The sequence below is a fragment of the Haliotis cracherodii genome, unplaced genomic scaffold (assembly GCF_022045235.1).
Source record: "Haliotis cracherodii isolate W230 unplaced genomic scaffold, xgHalCrac1.p SCAF_5, whole genome shotgun sequence".
NCBI lineage: Eukaryota > Metazoa > Mollusca > Gastropoda > Lepetellida > Haliotidae > Haliotis > Haliotis cracherodii.
Window position 1 is genome coordinate 22,669,941 of NW_027266308.1, and position 19,885 is coordinate 22,689,825.

The following is a 19,885-nucleotide window of genomic DNA, read 5'->3' on the forward strand; positions in this document are numbered from 1 at the left end:
AAACTCTGATGCAGTGAAAAGACAAGCTGAATACATATTTCTAGTCCTTAGCACTTATTTGAAGGAAGTACCAACACAGTGAAATTGTCAGTGGAATGATTTATGTATAATGTAACCAATATCAACAGTGTAATGTGTGTTGCATATGCTATACTAGTTGATCTTGCGCTCTGTCCAGATGTATGAAAACCGCCGTCATATAGCTGGAATATTGCTGAGTGCGGCGTTAAACAACAAACCAACCAAAAGATGTATGTTCTACTGTCCTGAATATGCGTAATTGGCCAGTGAAATCACCTGGTGAATAAGTAGCCCTGAACCTGCGTAATATAGATGTGATTAATGTGCTATGTGTATTGCTCTCGGGGTTTCCCTACATTCAATGACATCGAATTCAAGACAAGTAGCAATATATTCACCGCCAAAAGAAACGCGACCTATAGAAACATATAGGGAAGTATGTACGTTAAGAAGATGTTTCCAGTGTGTACCAATTAGGCCTAATGACAAAACTAACAATCAGTCAAGTGTTACCACAGAGTGTCTTTATTCCTATCCCGATATGCTGAACGAGATTTCCAACTTTGCAGCTAATCCTGAATGAGACAAATGGTGCATCTCGAGTCATGGATCTATGACGTCACATGTGATGCGTTCATGAGCGTTGGTTCACACGACACACCAGTTTTTCCATTGTGCGTCGAACCATTCTAATACCTCTTGAATATGAGTACTTCTTTATATATTAATGGTATTCGCGTTTCTTTCGGTGGTGAGTATAGTAATAATAATAGTAATAACACCCCTTTGATTTAAAAACAGACCTATCTAGGCATGATGTGTATGAGATGATGATTGGACCAAGAATTGTTAAATATAAAATGTCTGCAAGTGCTGCTTATAAGAAAATGAAAGGTTTGTTCTTTTTGATGCACCGTTGAGGCCAGTTTTAATGTCTCATCCCAAACATGTCTTTTGTTGTTGGTTCAGCATAACTGATACTGTGCTTATGATAAAACTCGGAGACTTCAGTCCACCAGGAGAAACAGATTCCATGCGGGCATAATATTAGCTTGTCTGGTTCGTGAAACTGTAGGAGGGACACTGTCCTTGCCATTTTCACCCCTACTATACATTCATGCTACTAAAGTCTTCACATTGAAAAAGACGTATTTATCATTGCTATATATATCCGCCAGTCTTGAACCTGATTTCACGATTACTTACTGGAACAGAAAGTAAGCAACCTGTGATTGCTTCAGTGTTGTATATAGGTAGACATATAGCAGGACTCAACACGACCACGACTCACAGTCGCTTAGCGCTTTCCTCCTGGTAAGTCAGCTTGTTTTTTCCTGTTGAAAACATATCCCAAAGTTAACGGTTATACTTTGACGTACAATCTGTACTCACAGCTGGCTGATATAATTCACATCACTGCTAAATTGTTAAATTGAATATATTTGATACTATATTACACATTATATCTTAGAAAATTGCAGTACCCGTTATTATTTTTTTTAAAAGACTAAAATTAATTTTCTTAATACAAATGACTTTGTATAAATGTATTTAAACTATTATTGATTTTCACATATTTCCGTTGACCTGATCTGACAAACAATTTACATGTAATTGTTATTGTGTACCTTTTCAATTATTGAATTATTGTCGATTTAATTATCATCTCAAATATACCCCGCTTGAAACCATAAGTATAACCTGGCGTACTGTATTTTAAACTTAACTTTGTCTAATAAAATGAAATTATAACAATAATAATAATAATACTAATAATAGGCTGCAGCGTTGGGGAGTTTTCACATTCTCCGAAAAGTTTTTGGGCAGGTTCGTCTAAGCAGCGCTTCCTGGGAGAAGTCCCATTCGCTCTCTGGGCTGCGCGTAGAGGGGGCAAGGGCCCTGAGCTGATGATGAGTCTAACCAGCCTGACTGTGCCAGCACCACCCAAACCCTATTTGCTGCATGTATATAATCTGTATAGAATAATAAAGCAGTGATAAAGTAGCAGATAAAGTGAATTTTTATTGAGGGTTTTACGTCGCGTCCAAGATTATTGCACTTGCTTTGCGACTTGCATTCATGCGTGCATGTGTGCGTGTGTGCGTGCGTACGTGTGGATGACTGCTTTTACTTGTTCGGACTAATGCAGATTTTATAGTTCTAGCCCACTGAGATCCCAAACTGCAGTGTAACATGAACACCCCACTCTCCCGCTGTCGTTGTAGTTCTCATACACTCCATATTGAAGTGGGTGGACATCACGATGTCCCAAGAGACCAACGATTATGTAACCCCTGTTACATTGCTCTTATCATAAACGAATACCATTTTCTGTAAATTTGCAAACCGTGAAACAATCTTAGACATAAATATATTCCAGGAAAATATTTTTCCATCCTACATTTCATAAATTGAACATATTGTTGCCATCATGAATGCTGAAACCATGAAAAAACTTTTATGATATATATTCCATGTCATGAATATTAGAAGATATTTAATGTCCATTGTGGGCCTGAATATCTAAATGTACAATGGGCCGGTGACCGTAAGTGCGAAATGAATCAAGAATTGAATTGGAATACCCAACTCCGACACAGTATACTGACTCCCAGCCAACCAGACCTTGTTTTAGTACCTTAATGCCGCGCTAGGCAGGAAAACTACGAGCACCATCTTTTAACGTCATTTGGTATGACGCTGATCATGACAGCAATGTATGAGTCTGTATGAATTGTTGCAGTATGTCACATACAGTTAAAGTTGGGCAAAGTCGAGTGATAATAAAGCAGAATATTGTATCTTGCAAACGAATTCTAAAAATGAAGCTTAATTATCTACCATGAACACCCCCTGAACATAATGAACTAGTCCGTAACCATGACACAGTAACCAATCACCTCAATAGACAACCGCGTGGACTTTACATATGTCGGGAAGGGAGAAGACTCAAGCAATATGATGTTATTTCTATCACCCTAAATTAATTACTGAACAAGCTGGTACAACTTGTAAAATATGTTTAAATATTGACAAACAATGTTTATATGATGCTTCTGTGCATCATATGAGTATTTAATAATAACAGATATGTAATCAAATACTGATCTCAACTTCAGGTTAATGTTTGACAAACAATATTTTATGATAAGCCATTACATAATCAGAGTATATGAAATAAAACATAAATGTAATCAAATACTAATCTCAACTTCTGGTTAATGTTTGACAAACAATGTTTTATTAAAAGCCATTGCATATAATCAGAGTATATGAAATAAAACACAAATGTAATCAAATACTAATCTCAGCTTCTGATTAATGTTTGACAAACAATGTTTTATAAAAAGCCATTACATAATCTGAGTATATGAAATAAAACACAAATGTAATCAAATACTAATCTCAGCTTCTGGTTAATTCTGTGTTAATTCCACTTGGACGTTCCTGCTGTTCTTAACCATATACAACATATATTTTCTTTAACAAAGCTAAAAAAACTTGACATCATGTCACGATAACCATCAGTGGGTGAGTGTCTTCTATACAGATTTGCAGCGTTAAAGTCTTCATAGAGCCACACTAAGGTGATCTGTGTATTTATCGTTCATGTATATTCTCCAATGAATACTTGCATATACTCAGGTTGTATTTTATTTCTTTATTATGTAGTATTGAAAGCAGCATGGCGGGGGTGGAATCTAAGCTCACCTACGACTCCTACTTGAAGGTGAATACTGTAGTTATTATCAAGGTGTTCATATTTTTATGTTAGGGCATTAACATAATTATAATTTCAACAAGGTCTCAGTGTTTGCACTCTTACACTGGAAGAAAGAACTCTCTTTCCAAGCAGGCAAAGAACATTGACAGAACGCCAATGCCAAACTTGCCATGTCCATGTGTGTAGTGGCCGCTCATTTACATATATCCACGAGCCGAATAACCTCGTTTTCAAAGTATTTGCAGAACTACTTCAGATTGCGTGATCTGGGGTAGTCTCTACGTTGTCTGTAATATGTTATCCATGTTTTGGATAGGCTGTGAAATATTGGAATGAAAAACGTTATTGTCCGGTGGTACATGTCAACATTAATTTCGGATGAGTAAGTAGATATTATATTTCTAATTCCCAAATTCCTAAAGTCCCTTGTAATGTTTTTTCAAGTGAGTGAGTATGGTTTAGCAATATTCCGGTAGGGGCGGCCGGGTAGCCTAGTGGTTAAAGCGTTCCCTCGTCATGCCGAAGACCCGGGTTCGATTCCCGACATGGGTATAGTGTGTGAAGCTCATTTCTGGTGTCACCCGCCGTGATATGCTGGAATATTGCTAAAAGCGGCGTAAAACCATACTCACTCACTCACTCAATATTCTAGTTGTATCAAGACAGGGGACCCCAGAAATGGGTCTTTACTTGGTAAACTGAAGGGCACTTCTTGATCATTATAACATATTCATTGTTTCCTTATTACTGTACGTAGATTTCACAACTACTGGTCTGCCAGGAGCCAATCACAGACGTCCACGATGAACAAGTGTTCATTATTGTCCATCAAGGTATTTTAGTTCACGTTTGAACATGTCTTTCTCCTAAGTAACTTAATGTAGATCATTCTTTAACTTCAAAGTTGTAATAAAACTAATCATTGCACATACAGAATACACATGACAATAATATTTTCGAATATGCCGGGCAAAACAAAGTATTCACTTGAAACTTGGATTTGACAAATATATTACATTTATTAGTCGCCGAATAACTGCGAACTTCGGGTCAAAAACACAACTTTGATAACCATATCAAATACATCACCAAGGAAAACACATTTCTTGTTTGCATTATTTCTATATATATTTCTATGATTACTTTTGCCCGGCAATTAATCGATATCGTGGCTGGCTCTATCAGTCGTATATGACAATACATAGCTTGAGTAACAGAATGCTGTGTCAATTTCAGCCTTCGAACTATGGTTCAAGGTGATCATCCATGACATCACGTCGGTCAGGGATATATTTCTCAACGCCGAGGTACGCTGTATCTTATAGCAACACTTAATGTTTTATCTGGATTCTGTAAGCATCTTCTGTGACATCAGCATGTGAACGTGGGAAGAGTTTTCTGGTGGGGCTTCCGGGTTTGATTTGGTCCCCAGCAACCCATGTTAGTCCAAAGGGGCGATTTAATGGATCGGGTGGTCTGGGTGGTTGACTTGGTTTATAGCATGTCATCATATCCAGGCGTCGTCGATCGTTGCTCACATTATCATTCACTGGATCATCTGGTCCAGAAATGATGATTTTACGCCGCCGTCATATAGGTGGAACGTTGCGGCGTTAAACAATAACGACACACACATATCATGGTTATATATCATTTGAAACATGGACCGGGGTCCTACATTCTTCATGAATAAAGATTTCTACGTCATGTGATTATACTTCAATAATTGAATTGTTGAATGATCGAACGTTATTTCTTGTGTTTAGGACTGGAAAAACCTCCCTCTACACACTGCCATCAACCGCCTGCAGAGAGTTACGATGGTTCTGAGGGTGAGGCAACAGTTGACACACTCTGGATGTTGTTAATTTAGCCTCTCATGCTGTTAACTCAGGGTTCCGAATCAGAACAGGTCCTAGTACCCCTTGCTCGTTTACCGAGTTGATCCCCGTGAAGAGTAAGGTTAGAAATGGTCTTCAACAACCCGTATTTTCCGTTAGAAGTCGACCAACGGGATAGGGTGGTCAGGCTCGCTGACTTGGTTGATGCATGTCATCGTATCCAGGACTCGACTTTTTGCAGACCGCCATCATATAGCTGGAATATTCTGACAGTGGCGTTTAACAACAAACAAACAAACAAACACACTTAAGAGCCGACAAATGAGGACCGACAGTGTGTGACTGGACTGACAGCGTGTCAACGTCATGGATCGTTGCTCATGCTGTCAACTACTGTTGCCCTGGTCTAGATTATTCATACGCCGCCGTATTCAGGTTGGATTATTGCTGACTGTAGTGTAAAACGTCACACATTAACCACACTTTTAATGTTTGTAACGTTTGGAGTAGCGGAAGGGAACCTCGTTTGGAAACGTACATGTACAGTAAACTGTCTTGAGAGGAGATTACATTATTGCCTTGTCGAGGAACATGAATGCACTGATAACGTATCTGTTCTTCAGTATGTCAATGTATTTATTGCAGCTGGTTGTGGAACACTTCCACATCCTGGAGACGATGCCACCCCTCAATTTTGTAGACTTCAGGTGAGTATATAATGTGCCATATCATATTCACCCCAAATGGAGCCTCGCTGACCCAGGGTTAAACGTTATGCAGATAGTGAAAGAATGTATCTATTATATACATTAGTGTGAAAGACTGAGCCTCTGAAGTTGAGAAAAGGGATATTTTCATTTCGGTGAACATAATTGAGATTTCACTGCAGTGAACATAACACTTTGACGTAACTATTTCCATACAAGAGTTACCTCCCCTTAAATTGTCTCCCCTTAAAGTGTCTAGTCCGTACACAAACTGTTGATGTCCTGTTAACGTTAACTCCACACTGACTAGGCAAAATACTGACAGATGGTCTTTTATGAAGTTAATATCACTTCTTGCCGTTTGTTATTCTCTCGAAAATATTTCTCATTTAACACGTCAACGAGACTGTTCATTTCGCAAAGTGCCATTTTTGTTACTTGGCCAGCGTGTATTCTTTCGCTTCCAACAGCAGTATCGTAAAGTTTTCAAGAATGTTTTTGTCAAAGTTGATTTTGTACATAATTATATCTATATTTATGCTACAGAATTTTCGTGACCCTAAATATTTTTTGTTTCTTTTGTTCATATTTTGTATATTTGTTATATTGCTGTGGTTATGTTCCAGGGACGAGCTGTTATATTGCTGTGGTTATGTGCAGGGACGAGCTGTTATATTGCTGTGGTTATGTTCCAGAGACGAGCTGACAGGGGGGTCTGGGTTTCAGAGTCTCCAGTTCCGACAGATCGAGAAGCTTCTTGGAATGAAAGACGTAAGATGTAACGCTGATATATACAAACCACGTTATCAACTGAACAGGAAAGGAAGTGTGGCTTAGATGCCTCTGAGATACGTAGATACGTATATCTTAGTGCGCGAAATATAAGGAATGGTAAATTACAGTTGCTAGTTCATTAGGCTGATACACTATTGTTGGTCAGAAATATTTGAATTTCATTTTATAACCCGTGTCATTTATTGTTTTGGATGTTTTCATATGTTTATGTTTTAGGGCAAACGACAAAAATATGAAGGACAGGATTATAAAGATAAAATGGATCCAAAGGACAAAGAGATTCTAAAAAAGTACCCACATGGGCGTACATTCCTAGAGGTTGTGCAAGTACGAGTCTTAAGTACAATTCTATGAACCTATTTTGTGAACTCTTAAGTATCACACATTGAGTCTGGGAGAAGAAGCTGGATCATATGCCTACTGACTGTATCAAATCTCCCGTGTAGGCCCCGAGAACTGACATAAATGTAAGCAGCATCATGCCCATGTACACCCTATGAAGATCCAGATTAGAATTGGTCTGCATCAATTCATGTTTTACTTCACCGTCGTGTAGCTGGAAAATTGCTGAGTGCGGCGTTAACAAACAAATAAACATGCCTGTGTACAAGCTGACGCTGTACAAAAACGAATGTTATATTACAAAATGACTTGTTGCTATGTTATTTATTTGATTTGTGTTGGTGCAGACGTGGCTTGAATCTACTCCGGGAATAGATGACGTAACCTTCTGGAGAGAGTATCGTGACAAGGTAAACATTGATTCAATATAATTAAAATTAAATAAGTGGAGTAAGATTGTACACAGTTTTAATTGGCTAGCGCGTTCAACTAATACCACGTATGAGTCCCATCAGGCCATAACTGAATAACGTTATAGCACTGCTTTAAACATTAATTTATGCACATGCCAGTAACGTACAAATAAGGCTTTTTTAGTTTGTAAAGAAGGAAGACCTGGACCCTTTGCTTGATCAGTCAACGTATGTTAAAGGTAAGCTTGCTTTGTATTCCTTATAAAAAAAAGTTTAAGTTCCATAGAACTTTAGACCATACCGATTAAAGATATACCAGCATCACGATTGTGACGTTTTCAAGGTCTTTCATAAGTATTTCGTCCATCAACGACAAATCCATGGAACTTATTCTGTCTTCAGTGGTTGAAGACCATTTGTCAAAATGAAAGCAAATGTCATCTGAAGTTAATGAGAAAACAATATTCGAAATGGTGGACTTCCGAATAGAAAACATGCGATGATCTGATGTCTTTCATTAATGGTCAGGTAGCCTATTCTCTGACGAACCCATCTGAGCAAGAAATAAGAAACCAGTTAGCCATTTCATATTGACAAAATTCAGAATGACAAAAAACTCTCCACACGACTGTATGACAATGGGGGTGACTTCAACTTTCCCTTTCACTTTTGTTTGAGGTATAACCGAGCATGTTCTTTCTACGAGCAATTCAAAGAGCCTTACACTTCTTTTGTTTTAACGATGTTAAATCAGGCTTACAACATTGGTGGTCTCCGTAAAAAGGTTTTATAGCTGACACGTAGGGGAGCATTTCCAAATTGGACGCAGCAGTTTGACGTGAACAATTGACTTGCCATAAAAAAAAATGCATGTGTTAGTGACGGGTACCGCCGTTGGATCAAAATACGCTCGCATCTTCCCGAACATCTGGCATTGACACTAGTTGATAGTGGTCCATAAAGACAAAATCTGCTTTCAGCAGAGATTTCTTATTATGGAAAGGATGTTGTCGCTTTCATTTACTTTCACGCCATAACAGGTTCCTGGCAAATGAGTCAACGGTCGCTGAAAGGAGCTCTTCTCATCATGCTGCACCAGGACAAACCTGAGTTCCAGATGCCCTACCAGTTCCTCACACTGCTGATGGACATCGATGTCGCCCTCATGAAGTGGAGGAGTATGTATCAACACATACATACACCTGAAAACCTTTTATTCACCCGCTGTTTTTTCGACCATTGTATGTCTAACATATCGATAGAAAAATAAATGTTTGCTTGTTTGTATCGTTGTGCGCATACACGTCGCTACTTAAGTGCAATTATCTTAAAGCCCATCTCACCTTGGCAGGTCTTCCCACGGCCTGCCTATGGCTTATATGACACTGAGTACCTACAGCAAGACCGATACGCGAACTCTCATGTGACGTCATAATGGTATTGCGTTAGTTCTGAAGAGTTAAGGCCAGAACGACCGGAACGTTTCTTCTGAAATGTTGGTCTTTATTTGATTATTTGAATATACTGGCAATTCCATTGATATTATTGCAGCCCTCTTTGCATTTACAACAAATTGTGAATGAATTACCGAATCAGCTGCGAAAACTCTGTTTCCCCAACTTTCTGATTACACGTCCTGCACACACAGGTACCCACATCCACATGGTACACAGGATGATTGGTCAGAAGCAGGGCACTGGGGGCACACAAGGCACTTCCGGATATGACTACTTGCGAGCTACCTACAGGTACGCCTTCATCTGTCACTGATATTCCACAGGAAACGCCAGAAGTACACTCAGTAAACATAACAAATCTTTAAAGTGGCGTCAGGCAAGACACTTACTATTATGACAATTGTGTGAGTGTCAGGGCATGCATACCCTTTTCCCGAACACCTCGTGTGATCCAGTCATATAAGTCCAGTGGAATCGGATTGTTTTTGCTCTGGCTTTGACGTTATAGTTTTGCATGTGTTTGTGACATCTTTTCGCGAACACTTGGCATCAACCCTATTCAGCAGTGATTCATAAACACATGCTCATGATACTGGAAAGGGTTTGGTCGTGTATTATACAGAAGGTTATAAAGAAATATGCATGTGATTCTTTACTGTTTTCACTTTTCCCCTACTTCACCCTCAGATGTGATGAAACATTGTGTTGGTATCATTTAAATGATCCCACAATAACCATGACCTGGCTAAATCCATAAAGGTATCACAATTGAGCTGTATTGCATTCCACATTACGTTTCACAAAATGCATCCTCAAATCTCAATTCAGGTGAACAAATTACTTTGTCTTTGCATGTGTTTGTGACGGGTGCCACCGGTGGGAAAGAATTAGCTCACCTTTTCTCGAACACATGATGTCATCACTATTTGATAATGATTCATAAACAAATGCTCTTTTTAGTAGCCATTTCTTATGATTTTGGAAATACGTTTTATCGCTTTTTATACATTACATTTTGTTTTCGTGGTTACAGTGATGATTACAAGGTTTTTCGCGACCTCTTCAAGATGGCAACATACTTACGGCCCCGAACGGAAATTCCTGAACTGAAGACAGAGCCGAAGAATCTCAAAGACAACTGAGTCCATTCTCATATACCATGTGTATTTTATCAAAACTATAACCTAAATATCCGCTGGACAGCCGGGGGGTTGCCGATTGTTTTTGAAAATTAGGCTCGTATCTGAAATACCCAGATGAATCCTTTGAAATAGGCCAACATGGTCTCTATTATACAGGCACAGATATAATATCCTGAGGATCTAAAAAATGTATTTGGAACTTGATGAAACGTGACGCGTACACTCCGACCAGCTTGAATGTATCTGTGTGGTCTTCTTTTTTCTTCTATCTATAAATTCTTTGTACCACAACACCTTGCTTTGTATATATTGAGATTACTACCCAGGGTCTGCTCTTTCCGCAGATACCACACAGTTAGGGGACATTTGCATTGAAGTGTAAGGGGTCATTGAGAGACAGGTGAAATTCAACGAACGTTTAGATGTTGAAATGGCTATATAGTCTTAATAATTTTGGTGTTTTTCATTTGTTTTAGTGATACTTGTCGAATGCACATTTCCATGACCTTGCCATATATCTATAACACGTGACCAGCCCCGAATGTATTATGGTCGGAAATTACGTTTGCAGATTTGAACGTGCAGAGCACATGCTGAAATTGCCAATAACAGTGACATTATATTGACAGTTAAATTAAATTTACTCGATACTAGTTTCAAAACACACTAGACATAAACGCAATCATAGAAGCTTTTAATTTACTATAATTATTCATGCTGAGAGTATTCATTTCAACTTTATAAACAGTATTTGTTTTGAGAAGTCAATTTACACTTGAATAAGAACGCAAGTGTTCCCTTAGAGAAAACACACACGCACGCTCGCGATTATGACATAAATGCATTCACAAATAGAATTATTAGTCAAGAAACTCACTTATACACAGATATATAATTCAATAAAAAAAGGTTTATTCAGAGACACAACATTACAATTCTTTATAGCTAAAATGGATAGAATTATCATAAAACCGCCCGCATGTTATCAGAAATGAGCGGGCCACTGGTAACTTGATAATGCCCTTATATCGCTTGACGACGGACATTATCACGCCCGTTGTTAGGTGACATCATAGGGATAGGGGAAGGTGACGTCACGTTCAATAGTTGCGTCATCTGGTTTGTTCTATGACGTTTCCATATTCTTAAGAGTGGGTCAGTGAAATTCATGTTGATTGCACTTAATGTTTCAAAACCGATTTTGTTGATTATTTTCATTTGATAACAAATTCTATCCGTTTTAGCTATAAGAACTGTAACGCTATTTTTCAGGGCATTATCATTTGCAGAAGCCCTTGGGCAGTAAATGGAAGAACTCGGGCTTCTACAAGTGATAATGCCTTGAAAAATTGCGTTACCCTTATATTATGTGAGAAAACTTCGGGAATTAGGCCGTTTTACAAAGAGTAAAGATCAATGCTCATGATGTCAGTCAGTGGATTGTGCAGACTCGGTTATTTACAGACGCCGTAATATACTGCTGAGTGCGGCGTTAGACAACACACAAACAAATCTTCAAAAAATGGTTCTACAGCAGAGAGTGCCGAGTCTAGTACTCGATTTGAATGCATAAAACTCAACAGATACATAATCCAAAAGTAGGAATTAAATAGTTGAGTGATGTTGTTTAGTAAGACCGGTTACAGACGTTTTCTTCAACATCTCGTATTATGCCGCAGAATGTCAGCTGAATTGGAGGAAAGCCCAAAGTGACGGAGATTATAGCTCACTATGTTAGATCGGACTAACACCTAGTGATGACACAACAATATGAGTCAATGTTGTTTATTCGGTTACATTTAACTTTTTGTAAAAATCGGGTCTGGACCAGACAATCCAGTGATTGATATCATGAACATCGATCAACGCAACTGGGATACGATGACATGCATCAACCAAGTCAGCGAGCCTGACCACCCGATCCCGTAAGTCGCCTCTTACGACAAGCATAGTCGCCTTTTACGGGAAGCATGGGTTGCTGAAGACCTATTCTACCCCGGATCTTCACGGGTCGACGAAATCAGTCTACAGCCCGTAACTGTCGATTGGAATAACGCGTGTTAACCTTTTCGAGGTTGCATTTTTCGAAAACAAATGTACCATTCGAATTCGCCATTGCTCTTTTTACAGATCTCTGCTGTTAGAAAAGCGAGGATTGAAGCCATAATACCACGTGGTTGCTGATTTCGGTTTCATTTAGCTTCTTTTCGCTTTGTTGCTGTTTAGAACCTTATATAGTAATAAAATACTGAAAACTCAATGCTTGAAATTGTCTGTGTTCACTTTTTTGCTAATTGTCCTCGTATTAATTCATAGTTGTAGAAATCCACTTGCAGCCTTTACATACATACATAACTTCACTTTTCGTCACATCATATTGTATGATGCAACAGTTGAAGTGATGGTAAATTTTACAACACCACCATAAGAGTACTCTCTCTACCATACAAAAAGTACAAACTCTTAACATTATTATGGTGTTTGTTGTTGTTTAAACTTGTTTGTTGTGTAATAGTTTACTCACACTTCTGCAGCTTTATGATGACGGTCTGTTAAAGGTGAGGTGAGTTGAAATTGGGTTTAACGTTGCGTCCAAGATTATTGCACTTATATAGCGACGTGCATGTACGTGTGAGTGTTTGTGTGGCTGCTTGTACTAGTCCGGACTGATGCCGATTTATAGTGCTAGCTCACTGAGATACCATGCTGCAGTTTAACATGAATACCCCACTCTGACACCGTATACTGACTCCGAGCCGACCAGTCCTTGTTTTAGCCCCTCAATGCCGAGCGCCAGACAGGGTAACAACGGTCTGCTAAATAACCGAGTCTGTACAAAACAAACGTGTGTTACTAAATTAAAAGAAACGTTTCACACCGTGGGGGCACAATGACACACAATCAACCAAGTCAGGGCTTGACCACTGGTCCATGTGGTCATCTCGTACGACAAGTATTGGTTACTGGGGACCCATTTCAACGCACAATCTCCACTGATTCCGAATTTCATTTCAACATTCTTCTATCAAAAATAACACCGAATTCAAGTTAGCGACACGAATACAACATTGTAGTTAACGAAACAAACACAATATCGCAGTCAACCACACGAACACAACCACTCTTGACCAGCATGACTTATGATCTGCTGCTCTGAATAGCCATACCTCCTCCTGATAGAGCGTCTGCCCTGAGAGCGGAAGGTCATACCAAAAGACCTTAAAATAATAACGTCCGTGGTCTAGTGGTAGAGCGTCCGCCCGAAGAGCGGAAGGTCCGGGGTTCGATCCCCGGCCGCGTCATACCAAAAGACGTTTAAAAATGGTACTTGTTGTTACCCTGTCTGGCGCTCGGCTGTAAGGGGCTAAAACAAGTACTGGTCGGCTCGGAGTCGGTATACTGTGTCTGATTGGGGTATTCATGTTGAACTGCGACGGGGAATCTCAGTGGCACTATGAACCCGGCATTAGTCAGTACAAGTAAAAGCAGACACACACTCACGTGCATGCAGTTCCCTGTATGTAAGTGCAATAATCTTAAGTGCGACGATTAGCCCCATTTCACCTTACTACCTGCTTATGATCCATGCTTATCCTGCAGCCGGGTATCGTACAGTGAATTCCTAATGATCATGGAACGGGTTTTTTTCACTTGTATTTTTTTTACCACTGGACACGATGGATGTCCTGAAAAAATCGTTTGGCTGCTCCTTTCAGAGAAAAAACACACCCTAATTGTGATACTGCACGTGTCCAGTGATTATGATAATTAATAAGAATTATGAAATTGATGAAGGCTTAAGTCAGAAAATTTTACATGTACCTAGAAATTCCAATTTCCTTTATTTTCTAAAGCCAAAACATTACTCCAAATAAAAATATCACAAGTAACTCGAGTATATCTAAATCACAGAAGCCCCTATAAAATCTTCACACTTCATCAACAACAGGTTCACCAACAACACTGTTCCATATTTAAGTACACCATGTTCATAGCCTTATTATGAACAGAATTATACTTGAAAGTTTTTAAGTACCCTATAATACAACACCATATTCAATAATAGATCACACCATAGATTGGAATACGTTTGATAATCCATACCACTTTATAACTTGTGTTCAGTAAACCAATTGCTCTGCTCGCTGAATACATGCTGACAATTCTGAGTTACAAATAACCTAAATAATAATAATAACAATAAAAATAATACATTCTAACTGGCTATATCCACGTAACAGCAATAATTCTTCTAACCACCGACGGGCCTCTGAAATGCAATACTTTAGACAATCGTTATCACTTAAAACACACCTGTGACTTCACCATTGTTTGAATAATGCATAATTATTCACGAATGGACTGTCAGTTATGTACACTTGTAGCACGGATGCAGCATATTCCCTTTGATGTCAACCGTACATCAGCTCACAATATCGGCCAAAGGATGAAACCTGCGATAACCTGTTTGAAATGTCAATGATCATTTGGCAACGAAAATGTTCCAGGCCACGTGTTTTCACATGCTTACGTAACCATTGTTTCGGATCCAAGTTGGTAAGCACTAAATCTTATACACTGTATCTTTGTTAAAACTACAAGGTTCTGAAACTTGCCTGAAGACATACAAGCGGCAATTTTTAAGGTTACATCGAGGTTGTGTGGCATCAGAATGTGAATGTGGTATGGTACGACAACAAAACGAGCAAATTGTTTAATGACAGAACTTTAATTTTAGGACTGGAAAAACCTCCCTCTACACACTGCCATCAACCGCCTGCAGAGAGTTACGATGGTGCTGAGGGTGAGGCAACAGTAGACAAACACTTGTTAATTTTAGCCTATTATGCTGTTTATCCAGGGTTCTGGATCACAGCAGGTCCTAGTCGCCCTTGCTCCTCTTAAGAGTTGATCGGGATTAGATTCGGGTTAGAATTGATCTTCAGCAACTTATGTTTGCCGTAAGGGGAGACTAACGGGATCGGGTTGTCAGGTTCGCTGACTTGGTTGATACATCGCATCGTATCACAGTTGCGTACATGGATGCTCATGATGTTGATCACTGGATAGTCTGTCGTCATATAGCTGAAATATTGCTAAGTGCGGCGTTAAACAACAAACAAACAAACTTAGGTGCCGACAAATGAGGATCGACATTGTGTGACCTGGATGACTGTGTGTCAACGTCATGGATTCCGGCGTAGAATAGGTCTTCAGCAACCCATGCTTTCCGTAAAATGTGACCATGCTTGTCGTTAAAGGCGATTAACGAGATCGGGTGGTCAGGCTCGCTGACTTGGTTGATGCATGTCATCAATCCCAATTGCGTGGATCGACGATCATGATATCAATCACTGGATTGTTTGGTCCAGACTCGATTATTTACAGACCGCCGTCATATAGCTGGAACATTGCTGAGTGCGGCGTTAAACAACAAACTAATCAACCAACCAACGTCATCGATAGTTTCCCCTGCTGTCAACCAGTGTTACACTGGCCCAGATTATTCACAGGCCATGATCAGGTTGGATTATTGCTGACTGTGGTGTAAAACTACATTCATTTACTACACGTTTAATATTGACAACATTTGGTGGAGCGGGAGGGAATTTTATTTGAAAACTTACATGTACAGTAAACTGTCTTTAGAGGAGATTACACATACACATTATTGTCTTGTCAAGGAACATAAATGCACTGATATGACATATATGTTCTTCACTATGGCTATAGTATATATTCCAGCTGGTTGTGGAGGAAATATATGTTCTTTAGTATGTCAACTGCATCTATTTCACCTGGTTAAGGGGCACAACCATTATGGATATTTAGCATGCAGGAGTAAGATTTATTTTGATATATTTATACAGTCCCTGTCTTTGAGTGAGTCGAACAATTTACAAATATTACAAATTCTTTTGATATCAATTTTAGTTAGTTGAGGTGAGAAAACTATGACGAACAAGACTATAAAGAATTGCTTGCATGTATGACATGACCGAAATGTGTGTACAACTACAATCCATGTATGAACTGCATAAATTAGTCATACTATAGAGATTATTGCATTTTTGTTCCTGTTTAGTATTATATTGATAATCAGTGGTCTCATCAGTAACATCACATGGAGCAAGTGCATCCCGCTTTGTCTCATCGAGCGTGTCGAACAGTTTACCAGAGTGAAACAAATGAACTGACAGACAACTGGTCATGTGTGAAGGATTTGTAATACCAGAATGTGTTGATATAATGTGTTATTCTTATTTTCGCTGGATTTCAATTTGGACTTACTGGAATGTACGACATGACCGTAATGTGTAAGTACAACACATTGCCCTTCAGTATGCACGTTAAATCAAGATAAACAGACAGCATTTAAAGTATGATTATTGCACAAACGTTGTCAATGTATATGGCACCGGTGGGGCAGGATACGCTCAACTTTTCGCGAACGCCTGACATCATCACCATTTGATACTGATTCATAAGCGCATGCCCATGATATAGTCGGAATCGTACCATCGACTCTGCTTTTAGCAAGGGTTTCTGTTGGCTTTGGAAAGGGTTTTGTCGCTTTATTTACATGAACCAAGCCGATTTGTCTGCCGGTGGACATTTTGTCCCCGAGACATATTACTAGCTTGGTAGTATTTACCTTAGACATGTTGAACGAATATAAACTGTTTGGACTGAGACAGTAAAACTGCCCCCCCTCCATTAGGCTGCAGACGGGACTGCTGCAACATGGTTTAGATTGCAGTCCTCGGTTGGTCCTTCCGAATATCATGAAATAGACCTATGTTCAACATGAAGGCAACTTCTATTTCAAACATCATTAAAAAATGTTCAGTAAAGATAGAGGACATTTTCCTTTCGAACCCATCTCCATGCAGCATTTCTTCATGTGGCAAAGAAAATCGCAAAGCCTGTCCCATTTTGATAACTGATCCTGAATTCAAAGGAATTGAATCTACCCATTGTGGATTGATTTATGTGGGACATACACAACAAACATTATCGACACGAGTCAGTCAGCATAGATCGGGCATCAACAGAAACGTTTCCAATAGTGTCTACCAGATATGAATGCACTCGGCCTTGTAGAATGTTCAGAGAAATTCATTGGATTTGACCGTTCTGCACCGTAATGCAGTATGGATGAAATGATGAAATAAACCAACGAACAGCCAACGTCAGTGTATAGAGTCTGTTTCCGGCATCCCAAAGACGTGGACGCAGCCATGGTCACAAGAAAGGATGAAGGTCAAATGATACTATTCACAAAGTAAGAACAAGACAATACTGTGTCATTGAAAGAAGTCAAACGATTGGTGGGTCTACAAACAGAAAGAGCCCGCAGTATCGACTAAAAGAGTATAGTTCTTGATATCGCTTTGAAACGTTTGGCCAAACCAGACTCCTATAAATCAGACAAAGACCACATGTTCTTGAATTTGAAATTTCCAAACAAGTGAATTTTAGAAACATTCTCAGACAAAAATTAGTTTCCCAAAATGCCCCATAATATTTCAAATTTCAGGAACCAAGACCATTTCATTGAGGTTGTTTAATTATAGGTACGTGTTGCAGAACATGGACTTGGCAGCTCACTATGTCAATCCTACCACTTGTTGCTGCCAAGAATCATCATACTGTTACCAACCTGTTGGTCACACTATCACAGGAGACTTCATTATTGTTGACAATAACAACCTTCGTCAGTTATTCAAATATGGTCCTAAATAGCGGGAGCAACCTCCTGATAAATATGATCAAAGCTTTAAAATCAATATGGATTCTGTCGAAGCATATGCCAAAAAATGGGCCAAAAGAGAAGAGGAACCTGTTGAATGTCTTTCAGAGTGGGCTGAGTCAGTTCGTGACGTTGTCATTGGTAGATTGTGCAAACTCAAACAGAGGAAACGGAATTAGAATAAACCCATACTGTCCCAGCCAGCTGTAATCCATAGTATGGCTACCCTACATGAAAAGTTTGTAGTTGTTCCCACAGACAAAGCCTCAAATAACATAACCATTACATGAAAGCGTCACTACATCAATTCGTTGATCAAAGAACTTGGTATTAATGGCATATCAAATAATGCCACATATAAAGCCAGTTTGGTAACTGATTAAGAAATCTGCCCAAACCATGCATCAATACTACCAACTATTGAGTTGACTCTAAAACCTGAAGACATTTCCAATTGTGCTCCCCTTTTGTTGAATCTGTTTCTTTGTGCATGCATGTCGATATGTTTCCAAGGCGTGTGGTTCAACACAGGAGTACACCGCCCATTCTTACCGTGGACGAATCGTCAGTGCACACCTTCAGCAGCACAACATCCACAGAATGCCATGGCCAGCAATTAACCCAGACCTTTCCCCCACTGAACACGTCTGGGACATGACAGTTAGACGTGTGAGACCACCGCCAGGCCTTGTATGCGTGGGCAAATCGCTGACAAACGCTGGAACCATAAATGTAAGTGACATAAAGTTTCTACATGTTAGTCTCGGATGTATCAATGCACAAGCCACCAGAAGTGAAGTCACAAGGGATATCAGTACCGGAAATTATGTCAAGTATACGGAAATATCACCGACTGGAAACGGATGTGACGGCATCAGTAGGAAATGTCATCTCTAGATGAGGTAATGGATACTATTATGTCGTGTATACTGGCATGGTGTAATAGAGGAAAGGTATTTAAAGGAATTACCACACCATTTGTTAATTCGTTGGGTAAAGGAGAGTATGTCAAATCACACAATAGTTATAATTGGGTGTAATTCTAAGAATAGTACCTCTATTACATCAGGAATTAGGTCCCTCCCACCTTCCGTATATATCTGCATCTAGTTGATAAAGGTTGTTTGATGAAAGAATGCACGTTTTCCCGCCTTGCGCATGCGCAGTTGCATTTCTGTAGAAGAAAGTGTTTTCCCCACAACTATTAGAAATGATGGCTGTCAAAAGGACGTCTGTGAAATTCTAAATAGTTTATAGCTTGATTGTCAACCAAAACAGGAATGTATGTAATTTGTGTTTGTTTGTTAGTTAATACCACACTCAGTGGTCTGTAAATAATCAAGTCTCGGCCAGACAATCCAGTGACAGATATCATGAACATCAATGTCGCAATTGGGACTGGAAGACATGCATCTTCCAAGTCAGTGAGCTTGACAACCTGACCCCTGAACCTGATCTACTGCAGTAACAGTTATTACTTTCAATACTATAACAAACACATTTGATTGATCTCATATATATTTATTGTGCAATCAAATAACATGTGTCAACAAGCAAACAGCAAAAGTCAATAGCAATATCAAAAACATACAGAAGGTGCAATGTTTCATCTGTGCATTGAAATTCAATTATTTTTTCAACATACATATTGAACTGATATTGAATGAAAAATATATATTATAGATCGATG

The 19,885-nt window shown here is 39.1% G+C and overlaps 1 protein-coding gene across 2 annotated transcripts; it reads left to right on the forward strand.

Moving 5' to 3' along the window:
• The first annotated feature begins 1,279 nt into the window (after nucleotides 1–1,279).
• LOC139442970 (tryptophan 2,3-dioxygenase-like) lies at nucleotides 1,280–12,613 on the forward strand. 2 transcript variants are annotated; one of them, XM_071223895.1, is made up of 13 exons: nucleotides 1,280–1,335; nucleotides 3,694–3,775; nucleotides 4,503–4,578; nucleotides 4,982–5,052; nucleotides 5,512–5,577; nucleotides 6,232–6,293; nucleotides 6,989–7,064; nucleotides 7,305–7,415; nucleotides 7,778–7,840; nucleotides 8,028–8,082; nucleotides 8,884–9,021; nucleotides 9,492–9,591; nucleotides 10,334–12,613. In XM_071223895.1, exons 2-13 carry the CDS (start codon nucleotides 3,707–3,709, stop codon nucleotides 10,440–10,442), a joined length of 996 nt encoding a protein of 331 aa, XP_071079996.1. In that variant the 5' UTR covers nucleotides 1,280–1,335; nucleotides 3,694–3,706; the 3' UTR covers nucleotides 10,443–12,613. The 2 variants fall into 2 exon arrangements, with proteins under 2 accessions (XP_071079996.1, XP_071079997.1); XM_071223896.1 differs by having other exon boundaries at nucleotides 3,694–3,751.
• The last annotated feature ends 7,272 nt before the right edge of the window (nucleotides 12,614–19,885 follow it).